Here is a 20,278-nt window from a genome sequence, read left to right as displayed (position 1 = left end):
AATGTCAAAGATTTTCATTACATTTGCATCAAAGTTTTTAAATAAAAATAACTTCCATAGTTGCTGCTTTAAAGTAGACCTGCATCTGTGAAATTATTGCCTAAAGCAACATTTCTCAACCAATGTAGTGCATGAGCAGCTGTGAGGTGGTATACAAGGATAAACCAAAAAAAAAAAAAACAGGGAACAAAGTGGACCTTATAGAGCAGCCAAACCAGATGCTAACTCAAACGCCATGCTTCATGCACTACCACTCCATCTTGCCACACTCCTGTCTCTCCCAACAAGCCTTGTTCTAATCTTCCGTGTCCGCCAACTACACCAATCTCAAGTCTTCCACTCCTCACATAAGCTTGGAGGTAAACACTACTGGGAACCTTACACTAAGGCCAATGGATTTTTGTGCAAAAGAGAAAACTAACAGGCAAGTGGTTTCTTTTCACCCCCTCCAACCAACCTGCACAAGCAGTCTTAACAGTGTACCATTCTCTTCTTCTCTCTGCTTTTTTTTAGGTATAATCCACCAACATTAACAATATTTTTAATTTTGGTAAACTTGTTTGGTCAACAGTCACTTTTACAGCAGCTTTATAAATTGGTACACTAATGCAGAACAACATACAATAATGTAAAAAATGCTTTATTTTAGTGTTCATTAATATTAACCGACAGCAGGAAGCTTTGTTTCAGACACAGTCTGCAATGTTCAGTAATTTACATCCATCTTTAAAAAATACAGAAACCGATGTCACCAAGAAGTAGACCTGAACAGTCATGAAGCTAGCTTAGTACTCACACTGACTTAGATGAAGTTACATGCAACTTGAAAGTTCTTTTTCTCCTTCTTTTGATCTGAAATCATTTCCAACTGTAACATTTTTGCAATAAACACTTTCACAAAAGGTGCAAGTACAATACAACAGCTTCCGTGGTGCAGCGGTAAGATCTGCCGATTTATAATCTGGAGGTCGTGAGTTTGCAACCAGCTCCCCGGCGAATTTACCGTTTTGAGTAGTGAGCTGCTCTTATTGTTAATATTATACAATAAAAACATACATTTGATTTGTGTCTATAACAGCCGGTGTAAATTTACAGTACTTGTAAAAGTTAGCATTTGTTTTTTCACTTTTAGTTTGTGAAAGTGTTTATTTGATATTTGGGCATCGGCCTTCTACACATTATACACACATGAAATTACTTCTCCTTACAATTCTAGGTAGCTCACTCCCAGATAATCAATCAAGGCAGGAACTGGAAGAACTTCTTGCCCATTCTGAAGCGGTGGGGGGATGGGTATAGCAGGCTGCTTGGGGTTTATCGACACATTTACAAGACAAAAGAGGCAGACAGAGAAGTGCAAAGGGATTTAAGGTGGCCCGGATTTACGAGTTTTTTCGCAGGTTCTGTTAATTCTAGTGTTAAAAGATTTGTTGGTACTTAGTGGAATCCATTTCTCCTTGTACTTGCACAATGTTTCCTATGCCACTAGCTGCCACTCAACCTTAAAGCATAATAGGTTCAGCCCCATACTTAACAGGTAGCAAGGTCTCTTGCAGTCATATGGAGGTTTTGCTTTGCCTTCCTACACACTATACTTGCTGTTCTATCTGTCAGTTTTCTTGGTGTCTTGACCTCTAAGGTTCCACTTGACTGCCATTGCTAAATGACATTTCAGACTGTGGAAACTGCTAGATGGAAGCATGCCAACATCTTTTTCTAGCCTTCCCCTGTCTTGCAGGCACCATTTAAAGTTTAATTTCCAGTTCCCCAGCCAGTTGCTTAGAAGAACCCATGGTTGTCGAGTATAGCGCAATGTTCAAGAGTCGAGGAATTTAGATAGATAGACAGATAGATAGATAGATAGATAGACAGATAGATAGATAGATAGATAGATAGATAGATAGATAGACAGATAGATAGATAGATAGATAGATAGATAGATAGAGACAGACAGACAGACAGACAGACAGATCTTTATTGTCATTGTCACTTTATTAGGTTATGGAATTGTCATTATCTGATAACTTCTACTCCTAATGTCATTTCTTGACAAGGTGAACACATGGCTAATTACCTAACCAGCTCTGAGACCTTACAACTGAAAGGGTATCAAAACTTTTGCAAATGCTGCTCATACTTTTGTTTATTTATTAACATTTTTTCAGTTTGTTAAATAAACTAACTGTAAATAAACATTTTCATAAAAATGCCCCTTGTTGAATTTGTTTGGTGTCAAAGTTGTATTTACTATTTTTTTATTCATGTGTCAACAAATTATGCAATTTGGACAGGGGTAGAAACAATTTCTGCATAATATTTATTTATGTATGTATTTATTTATCCATCTACTGTATATCAGTGCTTCTCAAACTCAGTCCTTTGGCTGAAGGTTTTTATTCCAGCCAGCTTCTGTTTTTAATTGAACTCCTGTGCTAATTAATTGAACTGTTATTTCCCTAAGTTCTGTGTTTTAGGAATAATACAGAAATTAGAAAACTAAATTTGGTAAAAAAAATAAACATAAAAAAAATATTAAAATGTACCAAGCAGTTATATGGGAATAATGTATTTTTTTTTCTTTTTAACAATATTTTTATCTTTATTTTCATTCTACTTTTCCAGGTGTTCTAATTGTTTAATTAATCTATTATTTACTAATTAGTGAATCTGATACTAAAGTAGTTGCAGCCTTTGATCAGTGTTGTTTGCCTGGGTGCCTGCTCTGCTCGTTTTTAATTGTCATTAATAGGATACAACGAAGGGGGAATACTGCACAGAGGAAGAACAAAATATAATGAAATCAACAAAAGAGAGTTAAGCATTTAAATCTATAGCAAAAGTAGAAGTATTTCTAAATCTCTATATATTTAAAATCCAACGTCTGTCTGTCTGTCTGCTTTTCACGAAAGAACTACTTAATGGATTTAGATTGGGGTTTTTTCTATAATTTGCTTGAACATTCCAGTGGATTTTGCAACTTCTCTCATCACACAAAGTTTTGCTTGTGGTACAGGCATTTGCACAAATCCGAGAGAGATGCAGCAGGCCGAGGGGAGTGGGGCGGGGTCCTCCTCATTCGCGTGCCAGCGTCCATTCAAGTTGGTGTGCCTTGCTTCCGCTTAGCTAGCAATACGTGTTTGTTTATTGATTTTTAAAGTTTGACCTATTTCACTACTACACGGGTGGAGCCGCAGGGGATGGCTAGTGTCTTATAAATGTAAAAGTCATGCTCCTGTGCTTTTCTGAATGTAGAATAAGAGAAAAGGAATTCCAGCTAATTAAATGAGATCAGTGTTATCAGGTGTTGTCACTGAATATGAATCTGGTTGGAACAAAAACCTGCACCCTCAGTGGGTCCCCAGGACAGAGTTTGAGAACCCCAAATCTATATAATGATTGGATGCATTTTTTATGTTTGAGTCTGTACCTTTGTTTTTATGCTTCTGCTGCTGTGTGAACCTTAATTTCCCAGTTACAATTAATAAAGTTTATCTAATCTAATAGAATTATAAACCCCCATTTACATTCACGACTCCCCTTACTGAGGTCTCATTTGCCAAAAAACTGATATCAACGGGGTGCACTAAAAAAAAAGATTAAACTTCATTAATGACCACTATGAATCTGGAAATAATACTGGAGCCTGTGAACCTGAAAATAAGTTTGGAACCTGTGGGTTCCGGGAAGTGTGGGGAATGTTACTTTTAAAAGTAACAGAATTACATTATTCATTACCTACAAAAAATAACTAAGTACTGTATGTTATATAGTTAACTATTGTAAAATATAATGCATTACAAGCAGTTGTTATTTTTGCATTACCTCCTCTTCTTCGGTGTGAAAAACTGCACATTTCACTGGCCAGCATTTGATATTAAATCTGAAGCCTATATATGTATATATAGCCTTCCTAACTTCAGGAAACCAAACACAAACACAGACATCCATCCATCCATTTTCCAACCCGCTGAATCCGAACACAGTGTCACAGGGGTCTGCTGGAGCCAATCCCAGCCAACACAGGGCACAAGGCAGGAACCAATCCTGGGCAGGGTGCCAACCCTCCACAGGACACACACAAACACACCAAGCACACACTAGGGCCAATTTAGAATCGCCAATCCACCTAACCTGCAAGTCTTTGGACTGTGGGAGGAAACCGGAGCGCCTGGAGGAAACCCACGCAGACACGGGGAGAACATGCAAACTCCACGCAGGGAGGACCCGGGAAGCGAACCCAGGTCCCCAGGTCTCCCAACTGCGAGGCAGCAGTGCTACCCACTGCGCCACCGTGCCGCCCCAAACACAGACAAACATGTTAATTTTCCTATGTTTTATAAATATGTGTAATCCTTTGTGTGCTTTGTAGTAGACCATGTTCGGTCCCATTTTACATCTTTGACCCGAGTCACTAATGATCTGGTAAATACCTGGATGAAAACTAAACTGACACTTCACTAATTTGTTTCTTTTACCAGATTGCATGCAGCACACTCTTCTGATTGGGTCTGTGATTAAACCCTGCAAAGGAGCGGCATACTGGTACATTTGCTTCTTACTTTACACCCAGTATCGTTGGAATAATAATAGTGAAGGTATTTCTACTTCAATAAAATAAGTATTGCGTTAGGTTACTTTAAAAAGTAAATCAGACTACTTAATGCATGTTACTTTTAAGAAAAAAGCCAAGTAGTACCATGCAATAATCTGTTTTGGTGTACGAAATACTTTTAATACTGTTCTCAGGAAACCACCAATATTATTTAAGACATTATTTTATTGGCAGCAAGAATTGCCTTCCAATTATCATTGTTCCACATGTTTGATTGTTTGAATCAAACACGTGGAACCACTCTGGCCCTTCATTAGCCAATATAGATGATTCATATAGCACACACTCTCGCTCTGTTTTTACATATTATATACACACACACACACATATACATACATATACTCACACACACACATATATATATATATAATATATACACACACTGTAATATATAATATATATGACTGGTTAGTATGTGTTCAATTATATGCCATTTGCCACTTTCAAATAATTTAACTTCTATTATGTTCACTTACATTTGTCCCTTTGTTTTGTTTTTTTTTTTTTAATAGCAAGACAGATTTCCTATTTTTCAATGTATACCAAGTCTTCAACTTCTGCAATGCCCAATTTACATTTGAATATTGAAAACTGAAGATGCCATAGGAAAGTTAGTTAATAGGATTATTCTGTGAAAGAGCTTAGATCCTACTCAAATGATTTGCTGTTCTACTTAGGACAGTACCACTTTATTAGTGTCCTTCAAAATAAACAAAATACCATGTAATTATGGAAACATTCATAAACAAAGTACAGATCTTTGTATTTGTGCTATACGTACATTCAAAGGTTTTAAGTGTTACTTATATACTCATTGTTTCTCACACACTTTTTTTTATGCCTGTTTGAATATGTCCTTGTTTAAGTTAAGTTTCCCCAAACCAAGTTATTTATGCATGGTCTTGCTTTCTGCCTGTTTCATCAATTAAACCCAAACTGACATTGTGTTTTACTCAAATAAACATGGTTACTACAGCTTTTGCAAAGAAGCAGTCAGATTAGGTTTATCATGGTCATATCCTATTTACAAATCAAAACCCTTTGTTATATGTTTGGAACATTATGCTGGGCCACTACAACTCTACGGCTTTAAAGCTACTGTTACTGTACTGATACATATGACAGAAGGTTTATTGAAATTGAAAAGTATCTTTTAGGGATATAAAATATTCATTTTCATAACTACATTATATCATTAAACATTCTAGTTCAGGGAATACACATTTTAGGGTTTGTACGACAAAGGATATTTGAATATATATATATTTATACATATTCTCCAGCATCGTCAGTTCACATATACAGTACAATATGAAACCTGTCTGTAACTTGCAAACTTGGAGATTTTACTCAAATCACCATACAGTAAAAAAAAATTAAAAACATGTACTATCAAATGTCATTTCAACTTCCTAGTGCACCAGCCATATGAGGATTTGAATGCAAGGGAGTAACCATAGGATTTAAATAAGTATATGTATATGTAAGTATATGTATATACCACAACGCATTATCCTCATTAACCTTTTTATTCTCTTCGACCACTTAATGTTTTCTAAAATGGATGATTGCAAATTATCCATGAGGTTGTTCTGTGAAAACATTCACCCACCATTTTCTGTCCAATTTTGACAGTCCAAGCAGCATTTGATGCAAGAATAACCAGAAATGGATAAGGCATGTCCATCCCAGAATACGTTCATACACAAAGCCACTCTCATTCAAAAAGGGCCAAGCTGTAAATCAAACAAAGCTCAGAATCTGTAGGAAAGGGTGAAAAACCAGGCTACTATGAAAAAAACACAGGCACAGTAAAATTCCATAAAGAGAATGATAGTGGTAGAATCTGAAAAAAGTCTCCTAGAACTGTGTCTCCTAGTACTGAATATTTGGCTTTACAAAGTGCCAAGTGATGGTGCTCTCTGTAAAATGCCATACAGTATATTAAATAAATGAGCAGCCAGAAGGTGTTGCAGGCAGCTTTGTTGTTTAACGACTCTTGGACCCGATTTGAATACTTTCCTTTAATGCCCTTTGTACAGCACTTAAATATTTCTTCCTGTATATGGGATAAGTTTCCTCAAGGACATTCACTCCATCCACCATCCCATCCACTGCTTGTGTTAAGGAAGGTAAAACTGTGGCATTAGAATGGCCTAATATGAGTGCAAATGCACAATGATGCACTACGTTGGTTCCTAATAGTAACAAATCCAATTATTATCTATCAATCTACTTTTGGGGTTGTAAAGGGTTGAAAGACTATACAGATATTCATGCACAACCCAAGAAGCAACCCTAAATATCACTGCCTCGGACAGCCCCCACATATACAACTCCCAGGTCAATTTCGACTCACCCATTATAAACACCCATCTGCTAGATATGGGAAGAAACCAAAGTACCTGCCGAAAACTCATACTAGCATGAGGAGATCAAACTAACTACAGGTACTTACAAATAACAAATCTATATGGCAAATAGGAATATGACCTTTAAGGCTGGGGAACTTAAACAGCAATTCAAGGTGCCGCTGAGGCGACCAACGGTAAAATAATCGTTAATATTTATAATACAGTACTTCTTATAGAAAATGCCACTTCAAAGCAATGCTTAAAAGTTGACAAACTGGGAAATCAGAGATTTTCTGGAATGCTTAAATAAAAAGGTAAATTCCATGTAAAACGGGAAAGAAGAATATATATTCCATTATTTTGTTCACTCGGCACGAGCATTAAATAAAATGCCTTTTAGAATAATGTTTCCTTCGGTTGTCTATTTAGTGACTTAAGTTGCCCTGTCATCCCTGCGATCAATGACAAAGCATCTGGCACAGTTGCCAGTCTGCAACCTATAGCAAATTATTCGTCCAAACACCCTCCAACGATGTTTAGAATTAATGGAGATGCAGTACTCTCCTTTCTGTTTCGGAACACACACAAAAATAGATCAAGTTTCCAAAAGTAGGTAAGATGAAAGCAGTGTGGGCGTCATGACTTTTAATGAATGAATGAAACGCGCTACATTGAATGAGCTGACTATAGATCACATCACAAGAGATTGCAACAGCACTGCAAAGGCCGCTCATTCACATAAATGATAACGTTCCGATATAAGGCATTGTTTTTATTCTGCCCTGCATCAGCCTTCTGTGAAATACACATTGGCAATTTAAAATTATCACCTTTTCAGGCGCCATCTGTCAAATTTTTCTGATTCTTTTCTTTTTTCGATCAAAAAAGACAAATAGCCCTTGGAAGAGGAGCCGAAGGATACTCACGGTGTGCATCTGTCGCTGTATTCGTTAGCGATGGTCTCAATGCCTCCGCTCCTTGCCACCGCTACGTAGCAGTTCTGAAAACCCACATCGATCCCTACTACTGACATGACTGGTATATTCCGGCAGATTTAATCCTAGCACTATATATTATACAGAAAATAAACAGAAAATGAGTCTCCCCTCGTCCTACTGCTGACACGAAGTTCTTCAGAATGCCGGCTCTGTGAAGTAAGAGCCTTGTTACGTAACTGCCTACGCTCAAACCATTCACCTCCACAGAGGGAGAGATCAACAGAAGTTTCTCGACCCTACTGCGGTCACCGGCTAAGCAATACACACCAGGCATGCGCACTACCGCGTTAAACGTTCGCACGCTACACATGAAGCCCACCCCGCACTTTCCAGTGTTTCAGTTGGTAGTCCGCACACCTGCGTCTCTTTCGATTGGCTATAATATTAGGCCAAGGCGGAAAGATCTAGAAGGTATGAGGTACGCTGCAGCAGTGTTGGAAGGGAATTGAAGTTCCAAAGCCATTGTTATTTTAAAGGCACACAGAGACACAGCGATAGTTAACACGTTATGAGGACACAATTTGGCGTTTTTCACATTACTGTATAGCTTTACGCTGCAAAAATATCTGAGGATGTTAGAGATATAGTGGTATTTATGAAAAAGTGGCGCACTATCAGGATGATAATTTTGTAAACTATGTTCAGATACTCACGCATTTCTTACGTTAACTGTGTTTTTTGTCAGAAGTTTAAGTTTACAATAAATTGAACATAAAGTAATTTGTTCCTTTGCTGAAACATTTTTATGATGTTCACTAATTGTGAATTTTGATCTATTTGTCAAAGGGGTTCTCTTTAACTGAGTGCTGGTCTAGCATCTAATTTTGGTACTGGCTTTGCTTAACTATAAAAACAGAAGAAATAATCCACTTGTACTGTTAAAGACAATGTAAATAACATGTTTTGTGTACTATCATCGCCCAAAGTACAGTTACATTGTTAAATTTTCCACTGTCATTGCCCAAAGTAACTTAAAAAAAAATTAAAAATATTAAAGGGCAGGGTGGCACAGTGTTAGTGCTACTGCCTCGCAGTAAGGAGACCAGGGTTCATGTCCTGGGTACTCCCTAAGCAGAGTTTACATGTTCTCATGTCCGCGTGGGTTTCCTCTGGGTGTTCTGGTTTCCTCCCAAAGTCCAAAGACAAGCAGGTTAGGTGAATTGGTGATCCTAAATTGGCCCTGGTGTGTGCTTGGTGTGTGTGTGTGTGCCCTTTGGTGGATTGGCATCCTGTCCTGGGTTTGTTCCTTGTCTTGCACCCTATCCTAGCTGGAATAGGCCTCCAGAAGACCCCTGTGACCTTGTTCAGACAAAGTGGGTGAGAGAATGACTGACTAACTATTGAAGGGCTAATCTAACCATGGACACAATGAAAGCTGTTGTGGAAACAAGTACAGTGGCAAAATTCAATGCCATCATGAAAAATCTCCCCCATCCTCTCCAGTCCCATTGGTGTCATTGTTGGGGCTTCAGGGTCTTAAGGATCTAATCTCTGGCATCCAGCACCTGATCTTCAAGTATCCTATCTCCCCTGGTCTTTGATTGTATATCAATGTTCAAATCAAGTCAAGTCAAGTTGGGGAGCATGCACTGGTACAGTGCGTTGCCACACCTCACTACACGATAAAACAACTCAGGATCCCGGTTGGCAACCCCCCAGGCAGACACGTGGTCCAGCCCCACCTTCTGGAAATGTTCCTCTATCTGCCGCAGCCAGGTGTTACGTGGGCGACCCCTTGGCCTGGTTCAGCCACTCAGGTCCCCAACAATGAGGATCTTACGAGCTGGATCACCCTCAGGGAAACGCACCATATGGCCTTAGTGCCATAACTGATGCTCCCTCACAATGTAGGTAATGTGCCTCATTCAGGATTCCATGAGCAACCGCTCCTTCGACACAAAGTCAAACCAATGGTACCCAAGGATTTTCTGGAGAGACACAGTACCAAAGGAGTCCAGCCTTCATCTCAGGTCACTGGATAGCATTCATGTCTTGCAACCATATAGCAAGACAGGAAGCACCAGGACTCTAAAGACTTGTACCTTCGTCCTTTTGCATAGATATCAGGAGGTGCCACACACCCCTTATCAGCGACCTCATGACCCCCCATGCCCCTTCCAATCCGATTTGCTGACTTAATAGGAAGAGTCACCAGAGACATGAATGTCACTGCCAAGGTAAGTAAACCTCTCGACAAGGTCCACACTCTCTCCTCAAACAGACACACTGCTGACGGCTGTGCCCAAGAGGTCATTAAAGGCCGGATCTTGGTTTTTTGTCCAGGACACTTGCAAGCCCAGACACTCAGATTCCTCACTCAGTCTATCGAGTGCCCCGATCAGAGCCTCCATTGACTCCACGAAGATCACAACATCGTCAGCAAAGTCAAGATTCGTGAATCTTTCTTCACAACAGATGCTCCACAGCCGCTGGACCCCACAACCTTGCCCAACACCCAGTCCATACAAGCATTGAACAGAGTAGGATCAATAACACACCACTGATGAACCCCAGAATCAACTGGGAAAAACACAGAGGTTCTGGCTCCACTCTGCACAGCACTCCCAGTACCAGTGTACAGGCCGGCCATGAAACCCAGCAACCACGAGGGGATCCCACAAAACCCTCAGGGTGTCCCACAGGGCAGCTCGATCAACTGAGCCAAACGCTTTATGATAATTGACAAAGTCTGCAAAGAAACTCTGCCGATATTCGTGTTTGCGCTCCATGAGAATCCTCAGTGCCAGGATGCAGTCGATGGTAGACTTCTTAGGCGTAACACCAGACTGTTCCGGTCGCTGGTAGGTGAGCAAGTGATCATGGATCCTACTGAGGATGACCCTAGCAAGACCTTACCTGGCACCCTGTATTCCCCTGTAGTTGTTGCAATCCAGGTAATCACCTTTCCCTTTCCAGATAGGGACGACAAGTCCTGTTTCCAGTCAGTTGGGATGATGATGCCAGTCTCCCAAATGGAAGCAAAAATTGCTTGCAATGCCAGGAGGACAGCCTTACCACCAGCCTGGAGAAGTTCACCTTGGATACTACAGATCCCTGCAGCCTTTCCTCCCCTCAGCTGGTTCACACACCTGTGCAATCTCAGTGAGATTGGGTGGTTCACGAGGTAATTGGAGGGATCAGCCTCAAGGACCGTGGATCCAGAGATATCCAACATCCTAGGCGGAGGATCAGCTTTGAACAATTGCTCAAAGTAGCCAGCCCAGCAGGCTGATCTGAATACAAACAAAAGTATGTGATGGATATATACCCCCAACCCCTGAGCTTTCATTCAACTCAGGCAATAATGGAGTATTCTAAGAACATGGTATCTGCTAAAACTAATGACACACCTGAACAGGCCATCACAAAATCATAAATAGTGGAAAACTTTCTTTGCCCCACATCTTGCTGGATATTTTTACCTCCTCAATTAGAACATTAGAACAATCTAGACAACAACAGGCCATTCAGCCCAACACAACTCTGTTCCAATGTTCTTGATTAACTCATTTTAAAGTAACAGTCTTGATCCGTTTTACTAATTTCCCTCATACTTTTAAACACTTAAGTCATGTCTCCTCTTAATTTTCTTTTGCTTAAACTGAAAATTCATTCCCTGTACCCCTGGAAACAGCCGAGTTGCTCTTCTCTGGACTTTTTCCACTGTTGTTATGAATTTTTTATTGCCTGGAGAAAAACTGCACACAGTACACCAGGTCACCAGTTCTATTTAAAGCTTGAGCATACCCTCCTTGGACTTGTACTTTATAAATTCTGCTATATAACCTAACATTCTGTTAGCTTTTTAATGGCTTCTGAACACTGTCTGGCAGTTCATAGTAATGAGTCCACTATGACTCCTAAATCCTTCTTATAAGCTGTACTTCCGATTTTCAGACCTCCCATTGTTTACTCAAACCTAATATTTTTAATTCTTATGTGTATAACTTTACATTTACTTACATTAAATTTCATGTTACTAGGCATTATAAAGTAAAACAAATATACTGATGTTTGCAAGCTACCAGCAAAAAACTGATTAACAGATGACATACTATATGTGAGGCTGTGGTACACAGTTCTAGTCCTGGATGATGGCATTTGCTGCAGGCTTTTGTTCTGTTCAGTTTTCCTAATTAAAAAGCAATTCTTTTGGTTTAGTGAACATGGCATTTAATTAGATATTGTGCTTTATGTACCTGTTAACATTCTGCTGCATCAGAAATTCCTCTCTGACTTACAATAAGAAAATAAAAGTCACATTATTATTAATTTATGAGACGGCATACAGAATCACCTGATTGAATGTGGAGTCTGGTTAACAAAAACATTAACGTTAAATTGTTAGGAGCAATAGGTTCATGCCACTCTAGACTCTCCATAATCAGGATTTTAATTTCTGTTTTAGACCAAAGGTTTTATTATTATTTGAATCTTTTAAATGGATTAATGGTATTTATTGGTCATGAAAGATATTTTGTACCCACAAAAAGAAAATTTTCTGTTCATTTCCTGAACAGGCCTTTTCATTACATGGTCATGAGGAGCCATAGGAGCCAGGACCAACACTGGAGATCAAGTCAGTGGGCTGAAAAAAAGTAATTAAATTTGTGCGAAAAATATTCGACTAGTTTACAGCTATTAGAGTAAAACCAAAGTCACTGGATTGTTTTCCAAATTACATTACCACTTACAAGCAGTACATAAAGATAAATGTTAATAAAGTTCATATGTTATGATCATTGTGTGCCTAATCTTAATTCTTTTTACTTACTCTACATATATCACAGAGATATATTCTATATATATTTTGTGATGTGCAACAAGTTTTTCCATAGACTTTGCAGAAACCAATTTGAGCAGACACTGGGCAAAGATGTAGGGATTCACAGCAACTTACATCACTGTCATTTTTCTCTACATCAAGAAAGTTGAGTGACCTGGAGAAAGAGCAGTGGACTCCAATAGGGTTCCATCCACTGCCTGCCTCTTTCAGTCTCCAGAGCTTAATACCATCCACTACAAATAAGCTGTGGCCAGCCTTTGTTTCATTGAAACCAGTGAAAACAACATTGGTATTCATAAGCTGTATTTGTTGCAAAGTACAATACAGTTTATTTTTGTATAGCCCAAAATCACACAGGAAGTGCCGCAATGGGCTTTAACAGCCCTGCCTCTTACAGCCCCCCAGACTTGACTCTCTAAGAAGACAAGGAAATAACTCCCAAAAAAAACCTAGTAGGGGAAAAAATGGAAGAAACCTTGGAAAAGCAGTTCAAAGAGAGACCCCTTTCCAGGTAGGTTGGGCGTGCAGTGGGTGTCAAAAGGAGGTCAATACAATACAATACACAGAACAGAACAAATCCTCAATACAGTATAAAATAAAAAGTTTTTTTTTTTGAAGTAAAAAAAATAAAAATTTTAGAAGTACGGAGCAGAATTTAACAGTAGATGATATCACATAATAAGATTGGATATTTTTAGAGTCCTGAAACCTCATCCATCAAGCTGCCTCCCCCATTTGACCATTCCATGGGTGAAACAGTGCTGGGGCCAGCCATTCCGATGGAAAGGACCCCTCTTTCCCACATTCCTGCGATCCTCCATCAGGGATGACTTTACCTTAGGCAGGGCAAAATGACTTGGGCAGGTGGGGCCCGTGGGCACCAAGTGCCACATTGAGGTACTGAGAAGAGAAACAGAAAAGGTATTGGTTAGTATCCAGTTCTAACTATCATGTTACTTAGTTTTAGTGCTAATGACTAACAACAGAGATGCAGTATGTACAGTTAATCAGCAGCTCTAGTCAGGATATGCTAAACTGAAGTATGTGATCTTCAGCCAGGATTTAAAAGCTGAGAGCGAAGGGTATCCCTTATAGTAGCAGGGAGACCATTCCACAGTTTAGGGGCCCTGTAACTAAAAAGCTCGACCTCCCATTGTTATTTTGTTAATCAGTGGAATCAAAAGCAGACAGCATCTTGAGATCTTAATGTGCGCTCTGGTTTGTAAGTCATGATAAGTTCAGACAAGTAAGCCGGACCTTGGCCATTTAATGCTTTATATGTTAAAAGGAGGATTTTGAAATCTGCCCTAAACTTAACCGGGAGCCAGTGTAAGGATTTAAGAACTGGAGTTATGTGTTCATATTTTCTTGTTCTTGTAATAATTCTTGCAGCTGCATTTTGGATTAACTGGAGGCTGTATAAAGAACAGTTTGAGCATCCAGTGAAAACCGCATTGCAGTAGTCAATCCTACTAGAGATAAATGCATGAATTAATTTCTCAGAATCCTGTTTATTTAGAACATTTAGAAAGTGCAAACATTTTGCCATCTGACAATAAATGGGATATTAGAGATGAATCCTAACCCATTCATGCTGTTCTTTGTCTCTTTTCTTTTCATATACTATATATATATATATATATATATATATATATATAGATTGAAAAAAAACACTCATTGTGGGACGAAAATTTCAACCTTCATTACGGAAATAATAATGATCAAATGAAAAATAGTCAACTCCAGAATTGTAGACAAAGGAAATGGGTAAAAGTAAACATATAAAAAAGCAATATATATCTCTCTATTATAAAAGGAAATTTTGAGATGAGACGTTTTGCCAAGAGATTTTTTCAAGTCCCGTGAGACGAGACTATTGCCAAGAGATTTTGTCAAGTCCTGTCCTCCTCTCAACCATTTTCAAGCATGCCTACGGTCCACTCAACTCCCATTCGTACGAATGCTTTTGTTAGACACAGTTCCTGCGCTCTCAGCACTTATAAATATTTATGTTTTCCTCCTTTAAAGTCGTTTATGAAAAGTCCTCAGTTTCAACCTTTAAAGAAGCTTTTCTGGACAGTATTTTTAGACATACTGTCTATTTTGTCCTTTTCTGGACAATAATTTTATACGTTCTAGATGACATGTCAATGACTCAGCCAAGAAGAAAGGGCAGCACGTTGAAAAGAGGCAATAATCAGCCCGGACCAAGTGGTATTGAAAACCAAGCAGGTCCAAGCGGGGTCAGAAATAAAAGACAAAGAGTAGAAGACAAAGTAGAATGTCATAGAAGAGGTTCAAAAATGTTGGCACGATACACATGCAGAGCATGTTCTGCTCATACTTTATAAATATACTTGTTCTTTAGGGAAGACAAAAGAAATTGTGTAGCTCCGGCAAGGTGGTGCATAGTATATCTTCATTGAAGAAATATTTCAAGAAGTTCAAAATAACATCAAACAAAAATGAATAAAAATTCAAAAGTAACCATTTTCTTTATATTACATGACCTCATTGCACTGCTGAAGTGAACATTCTAATTGGATGAGATGTACTATTTTAGTGCTGGGAGCACTGTGCATGAAGGCACCATTGTTTAATTGCAAGCACAGGTTCCAGATCACTCAAATAATATTGAAATCCTATAAATGAAATGTAAGCCATCTAGTTTGTATTAGAACTAAACAATTGCTTTGTTAGTTGTGACCAAAACTATCGTTTTTGTATCCAAAGAGTAAGTGTGAAATAAATTTAACTTTGCTCAGAATATGCAAAACAAAGTATGTCAAAGAAAAAGTCTGATGCACAATTGGGCAAGTTTTGTGAAGAGTGTTAGAAAGTAAAAAATACTAAGATCAATAAGTGAACTTATGATGGTGCATTAAATAAAATATCACAGATAAGCTATACAGTGTTTTAAAAGAGGACATTTTTTTTTTTTGTCTTTTACTAGGTATTTGGGGGTACCACGTCCTTTGGCACACATTCTGCCACAAATTAGACACTTTTATAAATTCTTATGTTCTTGCTGTTCACATTTGACACAGCTATTCACTCATCACTATGTTTGTGCTTTTTCTTTTAAATATTAAATATGAAAGTGAAGGCATTAGATCCTGTAAAACTGCTTTTGCCTGGGGTGAGAGTTTCGAAAAACTGCTATGTAAGCAATTCTGCCAAGAAAGGCTCCTGATAGTGTTTTATATTTACCAATGACATCTTCAGTAGAAAACTGAATCAGATTAAGCAGATTTGAGAATGTTACATTATAAATAAAGAAGACATTTAAAAAGTTCATATAAATGACAGATCAATCAAATTTTGGTTGAATAAAAAAGACACAATTGCTATTAAACAAACTAAATAATCAATAAATAAATAGATTTTTGAAATGGTGTTAAAAAAGACAGCAAAAAACTATTTACCTACAAAACAAAACAAAACAAAAGTCTGCCTTAAAACAAAAGATAATAAAAATGATATTAAAAAATGAAAGGTATTAAAGCAAAACAGGAAAATTGTTGTTTGTACAGAGAGTTTAAAGGTGGCCTTCAAAATAAGAAAAATAAAAAAATCTAAAAATGACTGGAATGAGTAGTAACGCTCCTCATGGTATGGAAAATTCTGCCCTAAGATTAACAACACATAGACAGCAGGCATTACAACATGAGGAAAACACAAATGATCTTCCATCACTTTTGGGGGTTTATGAGAATAATATAGTTTTTCATTTTTCTGATGCTATTTGTGAGCGGTATTTTTGTAATGCCCTCTCACAATATTTTGCAGCATCAAGTGCAAGATGTCAACCCTTGTATAAATCTTTCATTGCTATTCCAAGACCAATTTTGTCCAAAATGGCATATTATCCAAAAGGTCTGAGGTCTAGATTATAAAAATTAGATGTTCATTATTTTAGATCAATACATCTTTTATGATATATACCTTAGTTGTGTTGTCCCAGAGAGAATGCTATTAATCAAAAAATGATTTAGCTAGAGGGCGGCACGGTGGCGCAGTGGGTAGCGCTGCTGCCTCGCAGTTGGGAGATCTGGGGACCTGGGTTCGATTCCCGGGTCCTCCCTGCGTGGAGTTTGCATGTTCTCCCCGTGTCTGCGTGGGTTTCCTCCGGGCGCTCCGGTTTCCTCCCACAGTCCAAAGACATGCAGGTTAGGTGGATTGGCGATTCTAAAATTGGCCCTAGTGTGCGCTTGGTGTGTGGGTGTGTTTGTGTGTGTCCTGCGGTGGGTTGGCACCCTGCCCAGGATTGTTTCCTGCCTTGTGCCCTGTGTTGGCTGGGATTGGCTCCAGCAGACCCCCGTGACCCTGTGTTCGGATTCAGCGGGTTGGAAAATGGATGGATGGATTTAGCTAGAGCCCTGCGGTGGGCTGGTGCCCTGCCCGGGGTTTGTTTCCTGCCTTGCGCCCTGTGTTGGCTGGGATTGGCTCCAGCAGACCCCCGTGACCCTGTGGTTGGGATATAGCGGGTTGGATAATGGATGGATGGATGGATTTAGCTAGATTTGAAAATTATTTGAAAATGCTTGGGAGGATTAAATCATTTGATATTTAACATTTCAGTTAAATTAGGCAAGAAGAGGGTGCTAGAATACTCCCTGAGCCTAGATGCAGGAAACACATATGTTGTAAACGGCATCTGTGGAACGTACTGTATGTGATAGACAAGTGCCACCAGTTCTGTTTTAATGTGCTTCCAGCTCAGCTTCTACTCTCTTAACCAAGTTAAACATCTCCCTATAACTTTTAGATTACAGCCTCTGTTTCATAGGTTTGGGGTGAGAGCTAGATGTTACTATGACAGTTTTTTAAATCCAATTCAATCCATCCTATTGTTAAACACCACCCTCTGGCCTCAGCATAAACATTACTCATTCTCATCTATTTAGCCTCTGATTAATTGTACAGTCATTTACAGTGCTGCATACCACTTAAAATAAAATGACATTTAGTAGATGGTTCAGTCATACATGGTCATAGAGTGGACTACTAGTCCTAGGGGAACAAAATGGCAAATGTTCTTGGCAATGCATGAAGCATGCCATGTGCTTTTGAAATAATGAGGCCTTGAGTAAAATGCTCTGTAAGCAGAAGTTAATAAAAGGAGATATTGAATTTCTATCCAAATCAATTAATCTGCCAAACTTATAACTTGTTCCCCACATAAAATGCATTATGACACAAGCAGTAATGTAACAGATGGCAACAAGAGATAGGGTCATGCGTCATTTATCTTGTTTGAATAAAGGGTCTAAATAGAGACAGAAATAGAAAGAATTACAAACTGGTTTTCATTATATAGCCACTTCAGAGCTGAAAGCAGAAGGTTTCCTATTGTTACTGTGTTTCCGGCTCTGTATTCCCTGCTCCAAAGTTTCATTTCCTTCTTGGTCCTCATGATTTTTGAATGCAAGGCAAAGGATTTGGGTAAACGAGTTTACAAAAGTATTTTTTGGCAGTGGACTGTGTATGCAATTTATGGATTAATTTCAGTCTGCATTTACGATACAGATTCTGTCAGTATAATCCTTCTGATTCTTGTGTTTGGGCCAATTTTGTACTCACCTAATGTTCTACTCTCATTTATTGTGTTTTTTCAGGTTTTGTTTGAAATCCTTTGTTAAAAGAAAGAGGTTTCTAATTTCCAGGTGGGAATGCAACAATGCACCCCATCCCAAAGATAGGAATGTTGTGTCATGTAGAGCCTTTGACTGTATGGTAAAATGTATTTTATAAAAGACTAAATCATCATTTCAACATTCATCATGCCTATTATATAAGCATGGAACACTTACAAACTTACATTCTTACAGTCATGCTGTATAAGAAGCATTTTAAATACAGTATATATTCTTAATACGGTGCAATGAACTGTTTCCTCTGGGTTGGCCTTTGTCTTGGGTCCAGTAATACCAGAATAGAAATTGGCTCCCTGCAACTTTGAACTGGTTAAGCAGATTAGAAAATGTATGTATGAATGGATGGATGGATGGACAGATATATTCTTATGATATGACATTTAACTGTTTTCTGTCTCAGCATACAAATTATGCTTATTTGAGTTATATAGTAAATTTATCTGTAGTGCTCTAAGTGTTGCTTTTGTGGCAAGCGACTGGAGGTGACACCCAGCCGGGATGCCTGGAAGGACTGGAGGAGGGATTACGCCTCCTCCAGACCACGAAGGGGCAACCACCCTGGTGGCCTTGGTGGACCATGGGAACAGAGCTTAGAAGCTCAACACTATAGGGGCCCGTGGTCACCGCCATAGGGCACCCCATTGCCTGAGGAGCCCTGGCCCTCAGCACTTCCACCACACCCGGAAGTGATGGGGGGAAAGAAGACCGGGGACACCCCCAATTGTTTCTGGGTGCGCAGCCGGTACTTCCGCCACACTTGGTAGTGCCAGCGGAAGATTATCGGGAGGCACCTGGAGCACGTCCAGGTGGGGATAAAAGGGGCCACCTCCCTCCATTCGATGGCTTGAGTTGGGAGGAAGAGAGATGGAGCTCGGGAGGAGAGGAGTGGAGGCGGCCTGAAGAAAGAGAGGCATTGGAAGGACTTTGGGGAAGTTCTGGGGATGTGTGTGGCACTTTATTATTGTAAATATGAGCGGTGTAAATAAACGTGTGTTGGGTGATGAACCATCGGTGTCCGCCTGTCTGTGTCCGGGCCATATAAAACAGCACTTTATCATTTGCTGTTTAGTTGGCAAAGTAGAAGCTAAAAGAAAAGAACCTTATTTTTAGAAATGCAGAAGAAGATGTTGCCAAAATTAGATGAGATTGCCAGAAATATTATAAGAGAGTTACTGTATGTATGTATGCTAACATCAGTACTGATATTAAATGTGTTACTTTACAATCTCCCAAATTGTAGGCAGCACTCATCCAAAACTGTAGTGTGTCATGCATGTTGGCCTGGGAGGCAGCTAAAAAGACCAAAAGAAGGTAATTCCACACCAATCCAGGGGGAGGCGAGGTTCAGTAAACCTCTCTCTTTTATTTCTGCAGACCAAACACAAGAAATTCTGCTGGACCTGATGATGTTGGTTCCAGTTCCGGCCACGATGACTTTACTGCCTGACATCACTTCCGCCAACCTGCCTTAAATATCAACTTGCGCTTGTGAACTCAGTTCTGTTTTGGACTCAACCTGTACACAACTGTACTACCAATTTTCATTTCTTTGCAGCCTTATTTAAGTATACAGGTGCCTGAAGGCATTTTCTTTCACAAGTGTTACATCAGAAGAAATTTTGTGGTAGTATTTTTGTCTTTAAGTTAAAGATGTAGCCTGTTTAAGCCCAAAAATAATATATTTAAAGTTCTCATCACACTATTTTCTTATCACTTTTATTATTAAGATAGTTATTACACTGATAATAAAAAATGTGCTGTTTGCATCACTAATTGGATAAAATGCATGTGTATACTAAATCAATATTGTAATTGAAGATTAGCTGATTAGTAGATTAAGAAAAAGACCATTGATTGTAAATCAAAATACA

The 20,278-nt window shown here is 38.9% G+C and overlaps 1 protein-coding gene across 2 annotated transcripts in view; it reads right to left on the bottom strand.

The window, feature by feature from the left end:
* Positions 1 to 8,229, bottom strand: part of hspa4l (heat shock protein 4 like) — a 99,573-nt gene extending 91,344 nt beyond the window's left edge. The window contains exon 1 of one of the 2 annotated variants that reach the window (XM_051928388.1): positions 7,893 to 8,229. In XM_051928388.1, the coding sequence (XP_051784348.1) occupies positions 7,893 to 7,999 (107 nt within the window). In that variant the 5' untranslated portion in view covers positions 8,000 to 8,229. The remainder of the gene's footprint in view (positions 1 to 7,892) is intronic. The other variant, XM_051928389.1, reaches the window with a different exon arrangement.
* Between the last annotated feature and the right edge of the window lie 12,049 nt (positions 8,230 to 20,278).

Source organism: Erpetoichthys calabaricus, chromosome 5 (assembly GCF_900747795.2).
Source record: "Erpetoichthys calabaricus chromosome 5, fErpCal1.3, whole genome shotgun sequence".
Lineage (NCBI taxonomy): Eukaryota > Metazoa > Chordata > Cladistia > Polypteriformes > Polypteridae > Erpetoichthys > Erpetoichthys calabaricus.
Note: the sequence above shows the minus strand (reverse complement) of the source record. Positions and strands in the feature narration are given on the sequence as shown.